Source organism: Leptodactylus fuscus, chromosome 8, assembly GCF_031893055.1.
Source record: "Leptodactylus fuscus isolate aLepFus1 chromosome 8, aLepFus1.hap2, whole genome shotgun sequence".
NCBI classification, from domain to species: domain Eukaryota; kingdom Metazoa; phylum Chordata; class Amphibia; order Anura; family Leptodactylidae; genus Leptodactylus; species Leptodactylus fuscus.
This window is the reverse complement of record NC_134272.1, coordinates 1,973,637-1,993,943: the sequence shown is the minus strand read 5'-3', so window position 1 is coordinate 1,993,943 and position 20,307 is coordinate 1,973,637. Positions and strand designations below refer to the sequence as shown.

Here is a 20,307-nt window from a genome sequence, read left to right as displayed (position 1 = left end):
GTTACCCCTCACAAACACTACAGGACATAGGTCTATCACTGGGCCATCAGACTGGATCTACCTTATGGCTTTGCCATTTTACTGTACAGGTTGGGGGGCCCCGGGGTCCTAAGCGCTCTCTACTGACTGAAGGGACCAGTGAAGGACTACACCTGATAGCTACTATTGGTCGTCTTATGGGACGCTACACTCGCAACGTTTCATGGACAGGAGATGAGAGCGTGGCCTGAGACGCCCCATGTACCCCGGGGCCGCTGGGCGTCTTTGCTGTATAGCTTGTTATAGATTTCTATAGGTGTGACGGATACAGTAACATACATCGGCTTCTCTGGGTTTAGCGCTGTTACATATTAAATTCTTTCTGGTCTCAGTTTCGGCCTCGTTTCTATTTCACATCTGAGATTCTGCTCCGGTAATGTCATCGGATATTTTATAGGGGCTAAAGGGATTCTCCGGGACTATAACATTGATAACCTATCCCCTGATTGAGTAGGGGGGGGGGGGGGGGTCTGATACCTTGCAGCCTCTTCATACAGCTGATCAGCCAGGGGCCCGGGTGTCGGATAAGGATAGTCTAAGAAATCTTATCTTGAGGCCCCAAGTTGCAGCTTTTTCTTGTTGCAGATTTTGCTGCAGCTTTTGAGCCAAAGTCAGGAGTGGATAGAGAAGGAATAGGAAGTATCTCAGAAGCTTCTTACTCTTCTCCTTCTGCTCAGCGCACTCCTCACTTTGGCTCAAAAAACTGCAGCAAAATCTGCAACAAAAACTGAGTTTCCGCCACGTGGGGCCTCGGCCTTAAAGTTCCCTGTTTTGTAACCTTGTCCTTCCAGGTATCTGACCTGGTGATCCACTGACTTACTGGGAGTTACATCAATATCTGATCAGTGAGGGCCCAGTCACCATCATCTCTACAGAGAATTCACACGGGCTCAGGTTTACTATTGTGGATACGACTAGACATTGGTGTAAACCTGACACACGTCTAAGCTGGGCTGGGCTTTTTCAACGTGTGGGTGTGGATTGTCAGGAAAAGGAGGCGTGGCTTAATTGCACACGATCTGCCAAAATTGTGTTGAAAGATAGTGGCGAAAATAAGCCAACTAAACATAGAGTAGAGAGTCTGAAGCCACGACAGATTTATGATCCGGTGATGAATCTGGTGTAGGATCGGTCACTGTGATAAATCTGGTGTAGGATCGGTCACTGTGATAAATCTGGTGTAGGATCGGTCACTGTGATAAATCTGGTGTAGGATCAGTCACTGTGATAAATCTGGTGTAGGATCGGTCACTGTGATAAATCTGGTGTAGGATCGGTCACTGTGATAAATCTGGTGTAGGATCGATCACTGTGATAAATCTGGTGTAGGATCGGTCACTGTGATAAATCTGGTGTAGGATCGGTCACTGTGATAAATCTGGTGTAGGATCGGTCACTGTGATAAATCTGGTGTAGGATCAGTCACTGTGATAAATCTGGTGTAGGATCGGGGTAAGCAGTAGTCCTATGTAAGTTACCATATGGAAGTGCTATTATTGTATTCTATGGTCTGACTACGGGGTGTGTTACATTGCATGGTCACTATGAGTAATGTAAACCATGAAGTGGTCACGGCATAATCACTGCAGTCCCTTCAAACAGCTCACCAGCAGGGATCGGGGTCAGGCTGTGTCAGAGTCGGGGAGTTGTCGGGGTCAGGCTGTGTTGGAGTCGGGGAGCTGTCGGGGTCAGGCTGTGTCAGAGTCAGGCTGTGCCGGGGTCAGGCTGTGTCGGAGTCGGGGAGTTGTCGGGGTCAGGCTGTGTCGGAGTCGGGGAGCTGTCGGGGTCAGGCTGTGTCGGAGTCTGATCGTTGTCGGGGTCAGGCTGTGTCGGGGAGTTGTCGGGGTCAGGCTGTGTCGGAGTCGTTGGGGTCAGGCTGTGTCGGGGTCGGGGAGCTGTCGGGGTCAGGCTGTGTCAGAGTCTGAGAGTTGTCAGGGTCAGGCTGTGTCGGGGAGCTGTCGGGGTCAGGCTGTGTCAGAGTCTGAGAGTTGTCAGGGTCAGGCTGTGTCGGAGTCGGGGAGTTGTCGGGGTCAGGCTGTGTCGGAGTCTGAGAGTTGTCGAGGTCAGGCTATGTCAGAGTCGGGGAGTTGTCAGGATCAGGCTGTGTCGGGGAGTTGTCAGGATCAGGCTGTGTCGGAGTCGGGGAGTTGTCGGGGTCAGGCTGTGTCGGGGAGTTGTCGGGGTGAGGCTGTGTCGGAGTCGGGGAGTTGTCGGAGTCGGGGAGTTGTCGGGGTCAGGCTGTGTCGGAGTCGGAGAGTTGTCAGGATCAGGCTGTGTCGGAGTCTGAGAGTTGTCGGGGTCAGGCTGTATCGGAGTCGGGGAGTTGTCGGGGTCAGGCTGTGTCAGAGTCGGGGAGTTGTCGGGGTCAGGCTGTGTCGGGGAGTTGTCGGGGTCAGGCTGTGTCGGAGTCGGGGAGTTGTCGGAGTCGGGGAGTTGTCGGGGTCAGGCTGTGTCGGAGTCGGAGAGTTGTCAGGATCAGGCTGTGTCGGAGTCTGAGAGTTGTCGGGGTCAGGCTGTGTCGGAGTCGGGGAGTTGTCGGGGTCAGGCTGTGTCGGAGTCAGGGAGTTGTCGGAGTCGGGGAGTTGTCGGGGTCAGGCTGTGTCGGAGTCGGAGAGTTGTCAGGATCAGGCTGTGTCGGAGAGTTGTCGGGGTCAGGCTGTGTCGGGGTCAGGCTGTGTCGGGGAGTTGTCGGGGTCAGGCTGTGTCGGAGTCGGGGAGCTGTCGGGGTCAGGCTGTGTCGGAGTCTGATCGTTGTCGGGGTCAGGCTGTGTCGGGGAGTTGTCGGGGTCAGGCTGTGTCGGAGTCGTTGGGGTCAGGCTGTGTCGGGGTCGGGGAGCTGTCGGGGTCAGGCTGTGTCAGAGTCTGAGAGTTGTCAGGGTCAGGCTGTGTCGGGGAGCTGTCGGGGTCAGGCTGTGTCAGAGTCTGAGAGTTGTCAGGGTCAGGCTGTGTCGGAGTCGGGGAGTTGTCGGGGTCAGGCTGTGTCGGAGTCTGAGAGTTGTCGAGGTCAGGCTATGTCAGAGTCGGGGAGTTGTCAGGATCAGGCTGTGTCGGGGAGTTGTCAGGATCAGGCTGTGTCGGAGTCGGGGAGTTGTCGGGGTCAGGCTGTGTCGGGGAGTTGTCGGGGTGAGGCTGTGTCGGAGTCGGGGAGTTGTCGGAGTCGGGGAGTTGTCGGGGTCAGGCTGTGTCGGAGTCGGAGAGTTGTCAGGATCAGGCTGTGTCGGAGTCTGAGAGTTGTCGGGGTCAGGCTGTATCGGAGTCGGGGAGTTGTCGGGGTCAGGCTGTGTCAGAGTCGGGGAGTTGTCGGGGTCAGGCTGTGTCGGGGAGTTGTCGGGGTCAGGCTGTGTCGGAGTCGGGGAGTTGTCGGAGTCGGGGAGTTGTCGGGGTCAGGCTGTGTCGGAGTCGGAGAGTTGTCAGGATCAGGCTGTGTCGGAGTCTGAGAGTTGTCGGGGTCAGGCTGTGTCGGAGTCGGGGAGTTGTCGGGGTCAGGCTGTGTCGGAGTCAGGGAGTTGTCGGAGTCGGGGAGTTGTCGGGGTCAGGCTGTGTCGGAGTCGGAGAGTTGTCAGGATCAGGCTGTGTCGGAGAGTTGTCGGGGTCAGGCTGTGTCGGGGAGTTGTCGGGGTCAGGCTGTGTCGGAGTCGGGGAGTTGTCAGGGTCAGGCTGTGTCGGGGTCAGGCTGTGTCGGAGTCGGAGAGTTGTCGGGGTCAGGCTGTGTCGGGGAGTTGTCGGGGTCAGGCTGTGTCGGAATCGGGGAGTTGTCGGGGTCAGGCTGTGTCGGGGAGTTGTCGGGGTCAGGCTGTGTCGGAGTTGGGGAGTTGTCGGGGTCAGGCTGTGTCAGGGTCAGGCTATGTCGGGGTCAGGCTGTGTCGGAGTCGGGGGTGAGACTTGCTCACTCCGCAGCACAGGAAGGGGTTAATCCCTGGTTGGTTTTCTATATAACACGTGACCTCTACGTCATCAGAACGATTCGTGAGGTGTCAGCGGAGGTAGTTACCATAGAGGCAAGCTTCACTCGTACAGCAGGGCCGGTGTGGCCTAGAGCGCCCTCTGCAGCCTCTTTGTTGTGTGATCACCTGCAAAATGTCCGTGTGGAAACGAGGACGATGAGTTCGGTTCCGCCCCTCTCCAGTCTTGGTCACCCCTCCTTCCCAGCACGGTTGTTCTCCTCCCACCCATCAGTCGCCGCTTCGGGCCGATGTGGGCCATGTACCGGCTCGGTTCCGGGGGACATCAGCCGCGGCTGCTCAGATGAAAGTGTTCGTCGGCTGGGTAGTCACCTACGTGCTCTGCCTGGCCGTGGTGAAGAAGATGTGGAGCAGCCGGTACCTGAGGAGTCACCTGACCAGATCCCTGTACATGAACATGCTGAGCCCCAACCAGGCCCCTTACTGGGAGGTCAGCCACCAGGTGTGTGCCCGGCTCTGGGGATGGGGGACACGGGTGGGACACGGCCATTGTCTGCCAGCACAGGGGAAACATGGCTGCCTTCTTCCACATCAGCCCCACACCTGTCCGCAGGCCGGTCCTGGTACTGCAGCTTGGCCTCATCCACGTCTGGGTCATTTGTCTGCAATACCTTCCACAACCCCTGGACAGGTGTGGCGCTGTTTCTGGACAAAAAGGCAGCCATGTCTTCTGGGCCTGTACAACCCCTTTAAGGGGCTGAACCCTTGATATTTTTTTTTCTGCTGCAATGCAACCTCCTACCAGGAGTGGCGCTGTTTCAGAACACGAGAAGGCGGAGCCTCTGTGCTGGAGCCCCATTGTTATTGTGATTATTGGGGGGCCGCCACTGATCGGACATGATGGTGTATCACATGGATTTGGGGGGGGGGGGAGACTTTAAAACCCAATGATCAGCTGACTGACGCGGCCATGGTGCTCTGGGGGGCGCTGTGCCTGCTGGGTGAATGGATTGCTCTATATAAACATGGCCGCTGCTGTTTTCATTGCCCCCCCCGGTCCACAGGTTGTGTCGCTTCCCACTGGAGTTGAGCTGTAATACCAGACACAACCTATGGTCAGATGTGGCGCTGTTATGAGAGCAGCCATTACTTACTAATCCTGGAAACCCCTTTGATGTCGGACGCCATTTCCACCTTCCCTTTGGTTCTTCTGCAGCTCAGTCCCATTCATGTGAATGGGGCTGAACTTACCTGGTGTGCAGTGAAGTGTCACCTCATCATGGCAGACTCCAGACTAAACGTACTATATACATGTGACTGCGGACTCCACGTACTATATACATGTGACTGCGGACTCCACGTACTATATACATGTGACTCCAGACTAAACGTACTATATACATATTATACTATATACTATACTATATACTATACTATATACTATATTATATACTATATACAGTCCTATAGCTGGTGCTGTATACAGTCCTATAGCTGGTGCTGTATACAGTCCTATAGCCGGTGCTGTATACAGTCCTATAGCCGGTGCTGTATACAGTCCTATAGCCGGTGCTGTATACAGTCCTATAGCCGGTGCTGTATACAGTCCTATAGCTGGTGCTGTATACAGTCCTATAGCCGGTGCTGTATACAGTCCTATAGCCGGTGCTGTATACAGTCCTATAGCTGGTGCTGTATACAGTCCTATAGCCGGTGCTGTATACAGTCCTATAGCCGGTGCTGTATACAGTCCTATAGCTGGTGCTGTATACAGTCCTATAGCTGGTGCTGTATACAGTCCTATAGCTGGTGCTGTATACAGTCCTATAGCTGGTGCTGTATACAGTCCTATAGCCGGTGCTGTATACAGTCCTATAGCCAGTCCTATATACAGTCCTATAGCCGGTGCTGTATACAGTCCTATAGCTGGTGCTGTATACAGTCCTATAGCCGGTGCTGTATACAGTCCTATAGCCGGTGCTGTATACAGTCCTATATCCGGTGCTGTATACAGTCCTATAGCCGGTGCTGTATACAGTCCTATAGCCGGTGCTGTATACAGTCCTATAGCCGGTGCTGTATACAGTCCTATATCCGGTGCTGTCTACAGTGTTATCCTGCCTGTCACTATTACGTGTTATCCTGTGTGTCACTATTATATGGGGAGGGGGTGGAGTCTGGGGGGAGGGGGTGGAGTCTGGGGGGAGGGGCGGGGTTAGTGAGTCTGCTTTTGGCAGGTTTCACCCCTGTAAATTGATGCTGTGATCTCTGGACTGGACCTCTGAGACTCCTCACAGTATTGAGCGTCCAGAATACGGTACACCGCGCCGATCTGTAGTGTAAGATCTGCAGCACAATCCCGCCATGTCTGAATGCCGCCCTCCTCGCTCCTTATACCTTGTATTTACTTGACGCTCTTATACAGATCTTATATAAACCCGTCGCCGTCTTCTCCTTCTTTCTAGTGGTATTTATGTGACAAAGAGAAATTAAGTGAAGACCTTGAGCCGATCTTCATCCAGAGCTTCCTGGACCAAGGCACGCAGACCTTCCTGAACCGCAGCATCGAGAAGTCCGGCTGGTTGTCCATACAGCTCTACCACTCCTTCATGTCCTCCGTCTTCAGCATGTTTATGTCCAGGACCTCCATCAATGGGTGAGTGCGGTGGTCGTCATACAACAGTATAAGATGTCAGTATCCTCACACTCTGCCCAGACGGCCATGACAGAACGTGATACCTGCAGCCGGGGTGTAGGGCGCCCCTTTATAGTAACATAGGAGGGCGTGCCAGCCGGGAGTTACCGAGAGTTACAGAGAAGCCGCGATTAGTAGTAGTCTTATTATTCGTATTATTATTATTAGTCTTATAATAATAATAATAATAATAATATTATTTTATTATATTATTAGTATTATATTATTATTTTATTATTATTATATTATTTATTATTCTTAGTATTATTATTAGTAGTAGTAGTATTATTATTCATATTAATATTCTTATTATTTTTTATTATTAGTAGTAGTAGTATGATTCTTAGTATTATTATTATTAGTCTTATTATTATATTAATTATTATTATTATTCTTCTTAGTATTATTATTATTATATTATTTTTTATTATTAGTATTATTAGTATTATTATTATTATTATTATTATTATTATATTATTATTTTATTATTATTATTATATTATTAGTAGTAGTAGTAGTATGATTCTTAGTATTCTTAGTATTATTATTATTAGTATTATATTCTTAGTATTATTATTATATTATTAGTATTCTTAGTATTATTATTAGTAGTAGTAGTAGTATTATTATTATATTATTCTTAGTATTCTTAGTATTATTATATTATTTTATTATTATTATATTATTATTATTATTATTATTATTATTATTATTATTATTATTATTATTATATTATTATTAGTAGTAGTATGATTCTTAGTATTATTAGTATTATTATTAGTAGTATTATATTCTTAGTATTATTATTATATTATTAGTATTCGTAGTATTATTATTATTATTATTCTTAGTATTATTATTATTATTCTTAGTATTATTATTATTATTATTATATTATTATTATTATTATTATTATTATTATTATTATTATTATATTATTAGTAGTAGTATGATTCTTAGTATTATTAGTATTAGTATTATATTCTTAGTATTATTATTATTATTATTATTATTCTATAGAATTCTTGTGCTCTGACGGCTGATGTAACGCGGCTTCTTATATGGCTGCTTAAAGAGGACCTTTCACCATATCTGGGCACAGGCAGTGTTATATACTGCCAGAAAGCTGACAGTGCGCTGAATTCAGCGCACTGTCGGCTTTCCCGATCTGTGCCCGGTGTAAAGCGCTATCGGTCCCGGTACCGTAGCACTTTACAGTCAGAAGGGCATTTCTGACCATTAGCCAGGAACGTCCTTCTGCCTCGCGGCACCAATCGCGCTGTGCTGTGGAGCGGGGAGGAACGTCCCCTCCCTCCCTGATAATACTCGTCTATGGACGAGCTGTGTGAGCAGGGGGAGGGGGGCGTTCCTCCCGGCTCCACAGCACAGCGCGATAGGCGCCGCGAGGCAGAAGGACGTCTCTGGCTAATGGTCAGAAACGCCCTTCTGACCATAGAAGAGCTACGGTACCGGGCCGTAAGCTCTTCACACCGGGCACAGATCGGGAAAGCCGACAGTGCGCTGAATTCAGCGCACTGTCAGCTTTCTGGCAGTATATAGAACTGCATGTGCCCGGATATGGTGAAAGGTCCTCTTTAAGGGCTCCTCTGACTGTTATGCCGCAGTCATAGGCCACGCTTGGTATCCACCTGAAGACGTGACCTCCTCTTCCTTTGTCCTCAGGCTCCTTGGGAGAGGGTCCATGTTTGTCTTTTCTCCAGAGCAGTTCCAGAGACTTCTCAAAATTGGTCCAGATTGGAAATCTCACAGACTATTGGACCTGGGGGCCGGAGACGGTGAAGTGACGAAGGTTATGAGTCCACACTTTGAAGAAATTTACGTCACTGAGATGTCGCAGACCATGATATGGCAACTTCAGAAGAAGAAGTACAGGTATGATGAGGCCGCGGCCGCCGTCTGCACACGGGATGGACAAGTCCTTTCCATCAGCAGTGACTGGACCTTCTCCGGTGCTACAATGGGGGGCCCCGGGACTATCCTAAGGGCCTCCTTATCTTACACCTGAGAAGACCCCTTTATAGTGCCTTAGATTTAGCAGGTTGTATCACCATGAAGACGAGACGCCACCGAGGAGCTGCCGAGACCTTTTCTGCACTGAGCCGCTCTTTTCTTATTTGCAGAGTTCTTCATATTGAGGAGTGGCAGCGCACCGGCTTCCAGTACGATGTCATCAGCTGCTTAAACCTCCTGGATCGCTGTCACCAGCCCGTCACCTTACTGAAGGAGATGAGAAGTGTCCTTGAGCCGACACGCGGTCGGGTTATATTAGCCTTGGTCCTGCCATTTCACCCTTATGTGGAGAATGGTAAGTGCGGGGCAGTGCCTTATATCTGTAGGGTCAGGGAGAGGACGAGTAGTTCTGCCCCACCATTACTGCCCCCTGTGATTGCTGGATCTGAGCGATATCTTATCACACCAGGAACCTTGTGCCGAGTCTTATCCACTGCGTATATATATGGAGAGGCTCTGCACGAGTGTGACTGCTGTGACTAATAGGAGACCTGGGGTGGAGAGAAGGTACAAAGTACAGACGGGGCCACTGGGCGACCAATCCAAAATAACCAAACCCCACCACTAACTAGACCAGAGCCGCACAGCGCAGATGTCACCCTGGCCTGAGCTTCTCTTATGCCAGAGCCGGTGTCCATAGCCGGAAACCTTCTCCATTCACCTCTGTCTCAGGAGCCGTCTGCTGGGCAAATAAGTCCTGAAAGCCCCAAATGTTTTCTCTAGGGGTGTCAGTGAGGAAAGGAGAGCTCCCTGCTGCCCCCATTACAGTCATGGGGTCCCCTCTGCTGTTATCGGTCACTGCATGGATCCGTTTTTCTGATGTCGGTGTCTCTCTCGCTCTGTCTGTCTCTCCTTCTCTCTTTCTCTCTTTTTCTCTCTCCTTCTCTTTCTCTCTCCTTCTCTTTCTCTCTCCTTCTCTTTCTCTCTCCTTCTCTCTCTTTCTCTCCTTCTCTCTCTCTCTCTGTCTCTCTCTCTGTCTCTTTCTCTCTCTCTCCTTCTCTCTCTGTCCTTCTCTCTTTCTCTCTCTCTCCTTCTCTCTCTCTCCTTCTCTCTTTCTCTCTCTCTCTGTTTCTCTCTCTCTGTTTCTCTCTCTCTCTCTGTCTCTCCTTCTCTCTCTTCCTCTCTCTCTTTCTCTCTCTTTCTCTCTCCTTCTCTCTCCTTCTCTCTCTTTCTCTCCTTCTCTCTCTCTGTTTCTCTCTCTCTCTCTCTCTCTCTCTCTGTCTCTCCTTCTCTCTCTTCCTCTCTCTCTTTCTCTCTCCTTCTCTCTCCTTCTCTCTCTTTCTCTCCTTCTCTCTCTCTGTTTCTCTCTTTCTCTCCTTCTCTCTCCTCTCTCTCTCTGTCTCTCTCTCTCTCTCTGTCTCTCTCTCTGTCTCTGTCTCTGTCTCTCTCTCTGTCTCTCTCTCTGTCTCTCTCTCTGTCTCTCTCTCTGTCTCTCTCTCTGTCTCTCTCTCTCTCTCTCTTTCCCTCTCTCTCTCTCTTTCCCTCTCTCTCTCTCTCTCTCTGTTTCTCTCTCTCTCTTTCTCTCTCTCTCTCTCTGTTTCTCTCTGTTTCTCTTTCTCTCCTTCTCTCTTTCTTTCTCTCTCTCACTCTTTCTTCCCCTCCCCCCCCCCTTGCATTTTTGCATTGTTCTGGAGGTGACTTATGGGGGATCCCCGGCTCTATGTGGGATTATCGTTGACCTCGCTGCTTCCCGCTCATGTACTTGTATTGCAGAGACTGATTTGGGGTTTCTCTAGTTTTATTACTAAAATATCCTCCGACCTTTGTCCATTTCTTCTCTGCTACTTGTTCCTGCTTTTTGCTTCGGAGCCATTTCTGTGTTCAGTGTAAATTCTGTGTGTTCTGATAGATCGTCTCGTCCTCGATGACCTGGTTCTGCTGAGAAGGAGCCTGATATTAGGCTTAGGAGGAAACAATGTGTCATTGGTTAGATGTGCGGGTTTAGGTCAGGGGTTATATGGCGACCTGTCATCTGTACGGGTTTAGGTCAGGGGTTATATGGCGACCTGTCATCTGTACGGGTTTAGGTCAGGGGTTATATGGCGACCTGTCATCTGTGCGGGTTTAGGTCAGGGGTTATATGGCGACCTGTCATCTGTACGGGTTTAGGTCAGGGGGTTACATGATTTTTTTGGCCATCTAAGGTGTGCATAGCCTATAAGCTTGTGATGGACCTAAAATATCTGCAGATCCTGCGTGCGCTGTAATGTGTACGGCAATAAAGGCATCAGGTGAGTGGTGAGGGGCCGCCATCTACACCCCATCACCCCCATGTCCCCCAGCTGTATAGGAGGGGCCGCCATCTACACCCTGTCACCCCCATGTCCCCAGCTGTATAGACTGAATGTGAGGGGCCGCCATCTGCACCCCGTCACCCCCATGTCCCCCAGCTGTATAGGAGGGGCCGCCATCTACATCCCGTCACCCCCATGTCCCCCAGCTGTATAGACTAAATGTGAGGGGCCGCCATCTGCACCCCGTCACCCCCATGTCCCCCAGCTGTATAGACTAAATGTGAGGGGCCGCCATCTGCACCCCGTCACCCCCGTGTCCCCCAGCTGTATAGGAGGGGCCGCCATCTACACCCCGTCACCCCCATGTCCCCTAGCTGTATAGACTGAATGTGAGGGGCCGCCATCTGCACCCCGTCACCCTCATGTCCCCCACCTGTATAGGAGGGGCCGCCATCTACACCCTGTCACCCCCATGTCCCCCAGCTGTATAGACTGAATATGAGGGGCCGCCATCTGCACCCCGTCACCCCCATGTCCCCCAGCTGTATAGGAGGGGCCGCCATCTACATCCCGTCACCCCCATGTCCCCCAGCTGTATAGACTAAATGTGAGGGGCCGCCATCTGCACCCCGTCACCCCCATGTCCCCCAGCTGTATAGACTAAATGTGAGGGGCCGCCATCTACATCCCGTCACCCCCATGTCCCCCAGCTGTATAGACTAAATGTGAGGGGCCGCCATCTGCACCCCGTCACCCCCATGTCCCCCAGCTGTATAGACTAAATGTGAGGGGCCGCCATCTACATCCCGTCACCCCCATGTCCCCCAGCTGTATAGACTGAATGTGAGGGGCCGCCATCTGCACCCCGTCACCCCCATGTCCCCCAGCTGTATAGGAGGGGCCGCCATCTACATCCCGTCACCCCCGTGTCCCCCAGCTGTATAGACTAAATGTGAGGGGCCGCCATCTGCACCCCGTCACCCCCATGTCCCCCAGCTGTATAGACTAAATGTGAGGGGCCGCCATCTGCACCCCGTCACCCTCATGTCCCCCAGCTGTATAGACTAAATGTGAGGGGCCGCCATCTGCACCCCGTCACCCTCATGTCCCCCAGCTGTATAGACTAAATGTGAGGGGCCGCCATCTGCACCCCGTCACCCTCATGTCCCCCAGCTGTATAGACTAAATGTGAGGGGCCGCCATCTGCACCCCGTCACCCTCATGTCCCCCAGCTGTATAGACTGAATGTGAGGGGCCGCCATCTGCACCCCGTCACCCCCGTGTCCCCCAGCTGTATAGGAGGGGCCGCCATCTACACCCCGTCACCCCCATGTCCCCCAGCTGTATAGACTGAATGTGAGGGGCCGCCATCTGCACCCCGTCACCCTCATGTCCCCCAGCTGTATAGACTGAATGTGAGGGGCCGCCATCTGCACCCCGTCACCCTCATGTCCCCCAGCTGTATAGGAGGGGCCGCCATCTACACCCCGTCACCCCCATGTCCCCTAGCTGTATAGACTGAATGTGAGGGGCCGCCATCTGCACCCCGTCACCCCCATGTCCCCCAGCTGTATAGGAGGGGCCGCCATCTGCACCCCGTCACCCCCGTGTCCCCCAGCTGTATAGGAGGGGCCGCCATCTACACCCCGTCACCCCCGTGTCCCCCAGCTGTATAGGAGGGGCCGCCATCTACACCCCGTCACCCCCATGTCCCCCAGCTGTATAGGAGGGGCCGCCATCTACACCCCGTCACCCCCGTGTCCCCCAGCTGTATAGGAGGGGCCGCCATCTACACCCCGTCACCCCCGTGTCCCCCAGCTGTATAGGAGGGGCCGCCATCTACACCCCGTCACCCCCATGTCCCCCAGCTGTATAGGAGGGGCCGCCATCTACACCCCGTCACCCCCATGTCCCCCAGCTGTATAGGAGGGGCCGCCATCTACACCCCGTCACCCCCGTGTCCCCCAGCTGTATAGGAGGGGCCGCCATCTACACCCCGTCACCCCCGTGTCCCCCAGCTGTATAGGAGGGGCCGCCATCTACACCCCGTCACCCCCGTGTCCCCCAGCTGTATAGGAGGGGCCGCCATCTACACCCCGTCACCCCCATGTCCCCCAGCTGTATAGGAGGGGCCGCCATCTACACCCCGTCACCCCCGTGTCCCCCAGCTGTATAGGAGGGGCCGCCATCTACACCCCGTCACCCCCGTGTCCCCCAGCTGTATAGGAGGGGCCGCCATCTGCACCCCGTCACCCCCATGTCCCCCAGCTGTATAGGAGGGGCCGCCATCTACACCCCGTCACCCCCATGTCCCCCAGCTGTATAGGAGGGGCCGCCATCTACACCCCGTCACCCCCATGTCCCCCAGCTGTATAGGAGGGGCCGCCATCTACACCCCGTCACCCCCATGTCCCCTAGCTGTATAGACTGAATGTGAGGGGCCGCCATCTGCACCCCGTCACCCCCATGTCCCCCAGCTGTACATAGGTATCAGGGCCAAGACTTTATTCACTTACCTGCATTTTGATTTTCCGATCGTATCTCCTGTGATATTCTGCTGCGATGTTCTGGAAGATACTTCTGGGCCTGAGATTTCTCTGTAGGAGACGTAAAAGCTCAGGATGTGTCATGTACCGGGCTACACGCAACACACACAGCAGGCACATGGCACACACGCAGTACACACACAGTACAAATGCAGCTCACACATGGCACACGCAGCACACACATAGCACACACAGCAAACACGCAGTACACACATGGCACACGCAGTACACACACAGTACAAATGCAGCTCACACATGGCAAGCACCCACAGCATGCACACATAGCACACACACGCAGTACACACACATAGCACACACGTGATATTACTTACATTTCCTTTTGGTGTGGCGTTCCGCTTAGTTCCTGCAGATTTCCAGAATTTCCATTTTGTCTAGTAAATTTGTAGAATTTTGGGAAATATTTTTGCTTCAAACAGATTTTGTTCTGAGCAAGTAAAAGTAATAGCAGTGCCCCCGAGTGCGCCTGTCCCTGGGGGAGGGGAGGGGGCTTCTATCTCTGCACTTGGCCAGTTCTACAAAGTCACCCAGGACATTCAGATTTCTCCAGGTCTTGTCCGCACAGCTCGGGAGGGGGAACTGGGGGCGAAGGTGACTGAACCCACCAGCCCAATATTTACCACTTCTCCTATGGGATCCCCCAGTAATGGCCTAGCGCTGTATAGCCCCCCCTTATCACAGAGCAGCCGCACTCAGTCTGACCGATTCCATGTCGTATTACACCCACCCCGGGGGTCCTCATAGGCTGCCGCTCTGTCCCTCCACCATGCTTTATACCACAGTTCTGCTCGGTGACTCCCCTATATAGTGAACAGGCTGCGGCTGTGCCCATCCCATGGGGTCTCCATATATATTAGTATAGAAGAGGACTCACCTTATAGCAGTAGTAGGAGAACACAGCGGTGCAGTATAGAGTCAGCAGGGTGCAGAGGACTAGCAGAGCGCTGGTGGCCGGAGTCAGCGCCACATCAGGTTTCTCTGCAGTAGGAGACAGATGGCGGTAACTAAAGGACCTGGAGCCGGAACGGTCACCGCAACACTTTGCCTTAAAGGAGATTTCCATATGGGACATTTATAGGATCCGCCTGTGGGACCTGCAGCTATAGAGTGGGGGTCCCTGTCTCACGGCTGCAGTAAGTGGGGGGTTCACTGCGCGAGTCTCTCCATTACCTTCTACTGGACTTCACCAGATAGGACTGGCCAACACTAGTGATATCCAGGAGATGGGGAGCGGGGGGTCCTACAAATACCCCCCAAAGGGGAGCACCCCAATATGTGAGAGTCATGATATACTGCCTAGTACTGCACGCTCTATACACGGTGCGGGCGCTCTCTATACACGGTGCGGGCGCTCTCTGTACACGGTGCGGGCGCTCTCTGTACACGGTGCGGGCGCTCTCTGTACACGGTGCGGGCGCTCTCTGTACACGGTGCGGGCGCTCTCTATACACGGTGCGGGCGCTCTCTATACACGGTGCGGGCGCTCTCTATACACGGTGCGGGCGCTCTCTATACACGGTGCGGGCGCTCTCTATACACGGTGCGGGCGCTCTCTATACACGGTGCGGGCGCTCTCTATACACGGTGCGGGCGCTCTCTATACACGGTGCGGGCGCTCTCTATACACGGTGCGGGCGCTCTCTATACACGGTGCGGGCGCTCTCTATACACGGTGCGGGCGCTCTCTATACACGGTGCGGGCGCTCTCTATACACGGTGCGGGCGCTCTCTATACACGGTGCGGGCGCTCTCTATACACATCTATACATATCTATCTCTCTATCCATTGTACATGTACAGACTCTGACTGTCTATTGTGCCTCACCCAGACGAGCCCCGCTGGCCCCTCATTGTCCTGATTGGGGGGCCTCAGCCCCTGAACCCCCATTCTTACACCACGGTGACTCTGGTTGGGGGTCTGTTGGCTCCTGAATTCCTCGGGCTGGCTACTAAGTCTCTGTGATTTCCCTCCTTTTTCCGTATGTTGCGTACTATTGAGCCCCATTTGTGCCAACCCTGAGGTGCGGCCATTTTGGGCGCCTTGTGGCCCTGGTGTCGGGGCTCTGGTGTGCTGGGCCTTACCTTGTATTATTAGGGTTGTTCCTCTCCCGGTCTTCGTGTGTTGTAGATATCCGGGATACGTGACGCCACAAATGTATATTCCACTGTCCGCAACTTCTATATTCTCAATTTTCAGGCCGTCCTTTTCATTGGCCGGTTCCACTTTGAAGCGATTTACTGTACCGTTTATTTCTTCATGTGTAGAAGCCAAATATCGAAACCAGACGACGCTCCTGGTGGCCGGACAGTCCGTGGCCTTAATATCGCACCTTAGAGTGACCGATTTCTGCTCCAGAAGGGCCTTACACTGATCGTCCTGCGTCACATCCACGGAACAACCTCTGACCCCTGGGGGGCAAACACAGCATGATGACAGGCTTATGGCTATGATTGGGGTGATTTATGAGTACAGGGGGCGGGTCTGAGCAGTGATTGACAGCCCGTCATGAAGTAGGACCGCCCACTGGACTCCTAAGCCCAGAATGAGCAGAGATACAAATGACAAACCCTGAATCTGTCTATAAATCTCTATCCGTCTGTCCCTGGAGTTCCCACATCTGACCGGGGGGGGGGGGGGGAGGGGGGATTTCGCCTCTCATTCACTTCAGTGTAGTCGGGCAGAATCTACCTGAACTTCAACAAAAGCCAAAAATCATTGAAATGAATGAGATTCAGCCGTGTGAACGGAGCCCAAGTGTGAAGCCTACGTGTGAGATTCGTCTCGGCAGCGTCCTGAAGATGAGGAAGAGCCGCACATCTCATCTTGCACTTCTCGGAAACCAAAAGTGTTTCTGCAAATTCTGTTTCTTACAAGACACTAGAAAGTAAAATTGTAGTTCAGGATATTCCCCGAAGTCACTGAGATTGTAGAGCTAAAGTGATGGAGACCGCTCATGGGGGCGAAGCTGTGGCCCCCGACTGCTTACATGTCCTGGCGCCCTGTGCTTGTCACTGTATTGTCTGCTGGTGAGGATAAGGCGGCCATGTTATTGGGTAAGACCTGGGGGTTATTATGGGCTCACCCGGAGTCACAGATTAGGTGCAAGGAATATGGGAGCGGCAAAAATGGACGGATCATATTAGAAGGACACGATGGAAAGGATATGTCCAGATCCTACGAGCACCACAGCGCCGAACCGCAGCATCACGCTGAACCCCAGCATCGCGCCGAACCCCAGCATCGCGCCGAACCATAGCATTGCACGAACCGTTGCATCATACCGCCATCTCTGCTGCTGATCTACTTACTGATATGTTTTGCTACAATACTGAGTACAGTTTGTTGTGTGTGCATGTACGTCCGTGTGTGTGTGTATATATATATATATATATATATATATGTCTAATGTATATACACACGTATACATAAGGGTATCTGGAGATGGGTCAGACTTATAGTGTGCACATACTGAGAATATTCACCACTTCATTGTATAGGGGCCGTCTATGGTGTGTGCGCCGTATGTACATTGTGACGTGTCCTACAGCTACAAGCCACATCTTATCGTTGTCCATACAGTAGAGCCTGCGGCCAGTGTAAGACGCGTTGGGCTCATTGTCGCGGCTGTACTCGTAGTGATCCTGTATAGACGCCCAGCAGGTGAGTGACTTACCTGTGTGACAATGTAGGAGGACGAGCTGCAGGACGATCCATCCTCCTCGGCTGCCGGGCTCCATCTCTTGTCTTGGGCTTTTCCTTCTGAAAGGGGAACTGCGCCTTGTCGGCGGCGGCGGCGGCCCGGGTGTAGCTGTTGGGTCATTTCCTGGTGACAGATTTCGTTCCTTGATGTCCTTCCCTATCGCCTCTCTCAGATCTCTTGGCTGCTGCGTTTTTAGTCTCTTTGCTCTCGATCACACTGTTACTTATATAAGATAATCCTTTATATTGCCACGTTATATGGACGGCAGCAGAAACCTGTCCTAGCGCTGGACGCGGCTGCTCACGTCATGGACACGGCCGGATTATTGGGCGTCGGAGATGGAGATCAGAAGAAATCCTTAGAAATGTTTCAGAAATGTCATTGTTTTACTATTGGGCTGATCATTGACTGGTGTACAATTGTGATACATGGAATATGTTATAGGGAACCTGTCACATTATACATCTGATCCCTATAGAATGTGATACTTGTATCTGATCCCTATAGAATGTGATACGTGTATCTGATCCCTATAGAATGTGATACATGTATCTATAATGTATCTGATCCCTATAGAATGTGATACATGTATCTATAATGTATCTGATCCCTATAGAATGTGATACTTGTATCTGATCCCTATAGAATGTGATACGTGTATCTGATCCCTATAGAATGTGATACATGTATCTATAATGTATCTGATCCCTATAGAATGTGATACATGTATCTATAATGTATCTGATCCCTGTAGAATGTGATACATGTATCTGATCCCTATAGAATGTGATACGTGTATCTATAGTGTATCTGATCCCTATAGAATGTGATACTTGTATCTATTATGTATCTGATCCCTATAGAATGTGATACTTGTATCTATAGTGTATCTATTATGTATCTGATCCCTATAGAATGTGATACATGTATCTATAGTGTATCTGATCCCTATAGAATGTGATACATGTACCTATAATGTATCTGATCCCTATAGAGCGTGATACATGTATCTATAGTGTATCTGATCCCTATAGAGTGTGATACGTGTATCTATTATGTATCTGATCCCTATAGAATGTGATACATGTATCTATAGTGTATCTGATCTCTATAGAATGTGATACGTGTATCTATAGTGTATCTGATCTCTATAGAATGTGATACATGTACCTATAATGTATCTGATCCCTATAGAGCGTGATACATGTATCTATAGTGTATCTGATCTCTATAGAATGTGATACGTGTATCTATAGTGTATCTGATCCCTATAGAATGTGATACATGTATCTATAGTGTATCTGATCTCTATAGAATGTGATACGTGTATCTATAGTGTATCTGATCCCTATAGAATGTGATACATGTATCTATAGTGTATCTGATCTCTATAGAATGTGATACGTGTATCTATTATGTATCTGATCCCTATAGAATGTGATACATGTATCTATAGTGTATCTGATCTCTATAGAATGTGATACGTGTATCTATAGTGTATCTGATCTCTATAGAATGTGATACGTGTATCTATAGTGTATCTGATCCCTATAGAGTGTGATACGTGTATCTATTATGTATCTGATCCCTATAGAATGTGATACATGTATCTATAGTGTATCTGATCTCTATAGAATGTGATACGTGTATCTATAGTGTATCTGATCCCTATAGAATGTGATACATGTACCTATAATGTATCTGATCCCTATAGAATGTGATACGTGTATCTATAGTGTATCTGATCCCTATAGAGTGTAATACGTGTATCTATTATGTATCTGATCCCTATAGAATGTGATACGTGTATCTATAGTGTATCTGATCCCTATAGAGTGTGATACGTGTATCTATTATGTATCTGATCCCTATAGAATGTGATACCTTGTATCTGCTATTAATGATGTCATGTTGTAGTAGGTCATCAGTCTCAGATGATTGGGGGTCTGACGCCTGACACCCCCACTAATCAGCTGGATTGGCTCATGTGGCAGTGTCACAGCGCTGCACATTGTATGGTGGCCGTGCTTGGTATTGCAGTTCAGCTCCGCTCACCGCAGCGGTGTCACCCCATCCCCCACCTATCAGTCTAATATTGACCAGTCCTCAGTATGTAAGTTGTAATCCCAGGCTGTGCCCACAGGTAGGGCGTCATGTACAAGGGGGCGGCTCATGGTGCTCCAAACACTAATCTTTACTATTCTGTCTATTAATAGGAGGCAAATGGGAGAAGCCGTCCGAAATCATGGAAGTCAACGGCTCCGTCTGGGAGGAGCAAGTGAACAGCCTGGCGGCGGTCTTCCAAGAAGCGGGCTTTGTGGTGGAGGCCTTCACCAGACTCCCCTATTTATGTGAAGGCGACATGTACAATGACTATTACGTTCTGGACGATGCCGTTTTCGTTCTTCGGCCGGTTTAGGACTTTGAGCCTTTTTATTCCTCCTGAACCAGAAGATTTGCCCAGAGCGACCCAATAACCGCGACGGCCAACCCCTCCCGCGGGGCCCTGTTTATAAGCCGTATAGCCACCTATATATGTGAGTGTCTGTGTTTGTACATGTACAGAATCTCCGATAGGAACCTTTTTTAATGGACTCCGCCGCGCCGGCCTTTCCAGCAGGGGTGAAGCTATTTTTATAGTTCCCGGCATCGATCATCTTGTTATACTTGTGAGATTTCAGTGTCCGAGAATCTGCCTCTCGCAATAAGATGTATAACAGCCGATGTCCGAGCCTTCCGTGTCGGCCACCGCAAAGATCTGCAAGCCAAAAGCACATGTTTTTTTAATCATGTCAATAAAGCGTCCAAAGATTACGGTCCGTGCGTTTCGCTTATTTCATGGTTACGTTTGTATTAAAATTAACAGAGAACAAGGGTGCAAATCTATAGGGATCAGATACATGTATCACATTCTATAGGGATCAGATACATGTATCACATTCTATAGGGATCAGATACACTATAGATACATTATCACATTCTATAGGGATCAGATACACTATAGATACAAGTATCACATTCTATAGGGATCAGATACACTATAGATACATGTATCACATTCTATAGGGATCAGATACATGTATCACATTCTATAGGGATCAGATACACTATAGATACATGTATCACATTCTATAGGGATCA

General features: G+C 50.5%; 2 protein-coding genes across 3 annotated transcripts; one reads left to right on the top strand and one right to left on the bottom strand.

The window, feature by feature from the left end:
- The first annotated feature begins 4,119 nt into the window (after nucleotides 1-4,119).
- On the top strand, nucleotides 4,120-19,980 carry METTL9 (methyltransferase 9, His-X-His N1(pi)-histidine). The gene is made up of 5 exons (XM_075283769.1): nucleotides 4,120-4,443; nucleotides 6,407-6,597; nucleotides 8,320-8,529; nucleotides 8,778-8,962; nucleotides 19,383-19,980. Exons 1-5 carry the CDS (start codon nucleotides 4,285-4,287, stop codon nucleotides 19,583-19,585), a joined length of 948 nt encoding a protein of 315 aa, XP_075139870.1. The 5' UTR covers nucleotides 4,120-4,284; the 3' UTR covers nucleotides 19,586-19,980.
- Nucleotides 10,407-17,203, bottom strand: IGSF6 (immunoglobulin superfamily member 6). 2 transcript variants are annotated; one of them, XM_075284518.1, is made up of 6 exons: nucleotides 17,140-17,203; nucleotides 15,548-15,874; nucleotides 14,340-14,443; nucleotides 13,780-13,839; nucleotides 13,418-13,498; nucleotides 10,407-10,545 (listed from the first exon to the last, which is right to left on the bottom strand). In XM_075284518.1, exons 1-6 carry the CDS (start codon nucleotides 17,201-17,203, stop codon nucleotides 10,489-10,491), a joined length of 693 nt encoding a protein of 230 aa, XP_075140619.1. In that variant the 3' UTR covers nucleotides 10,407-10,488. The 2 variants fall into 2 exon arrangements, with proteins under 2 accessions (XP_075140619.1, XP_075140620.1); XM_075284519.1 differs by having other exon boundaries at nucleotides 10,407-10,542.
- Nucleotides 19,981-20,307: the final 327 nt, after the last annotated feature.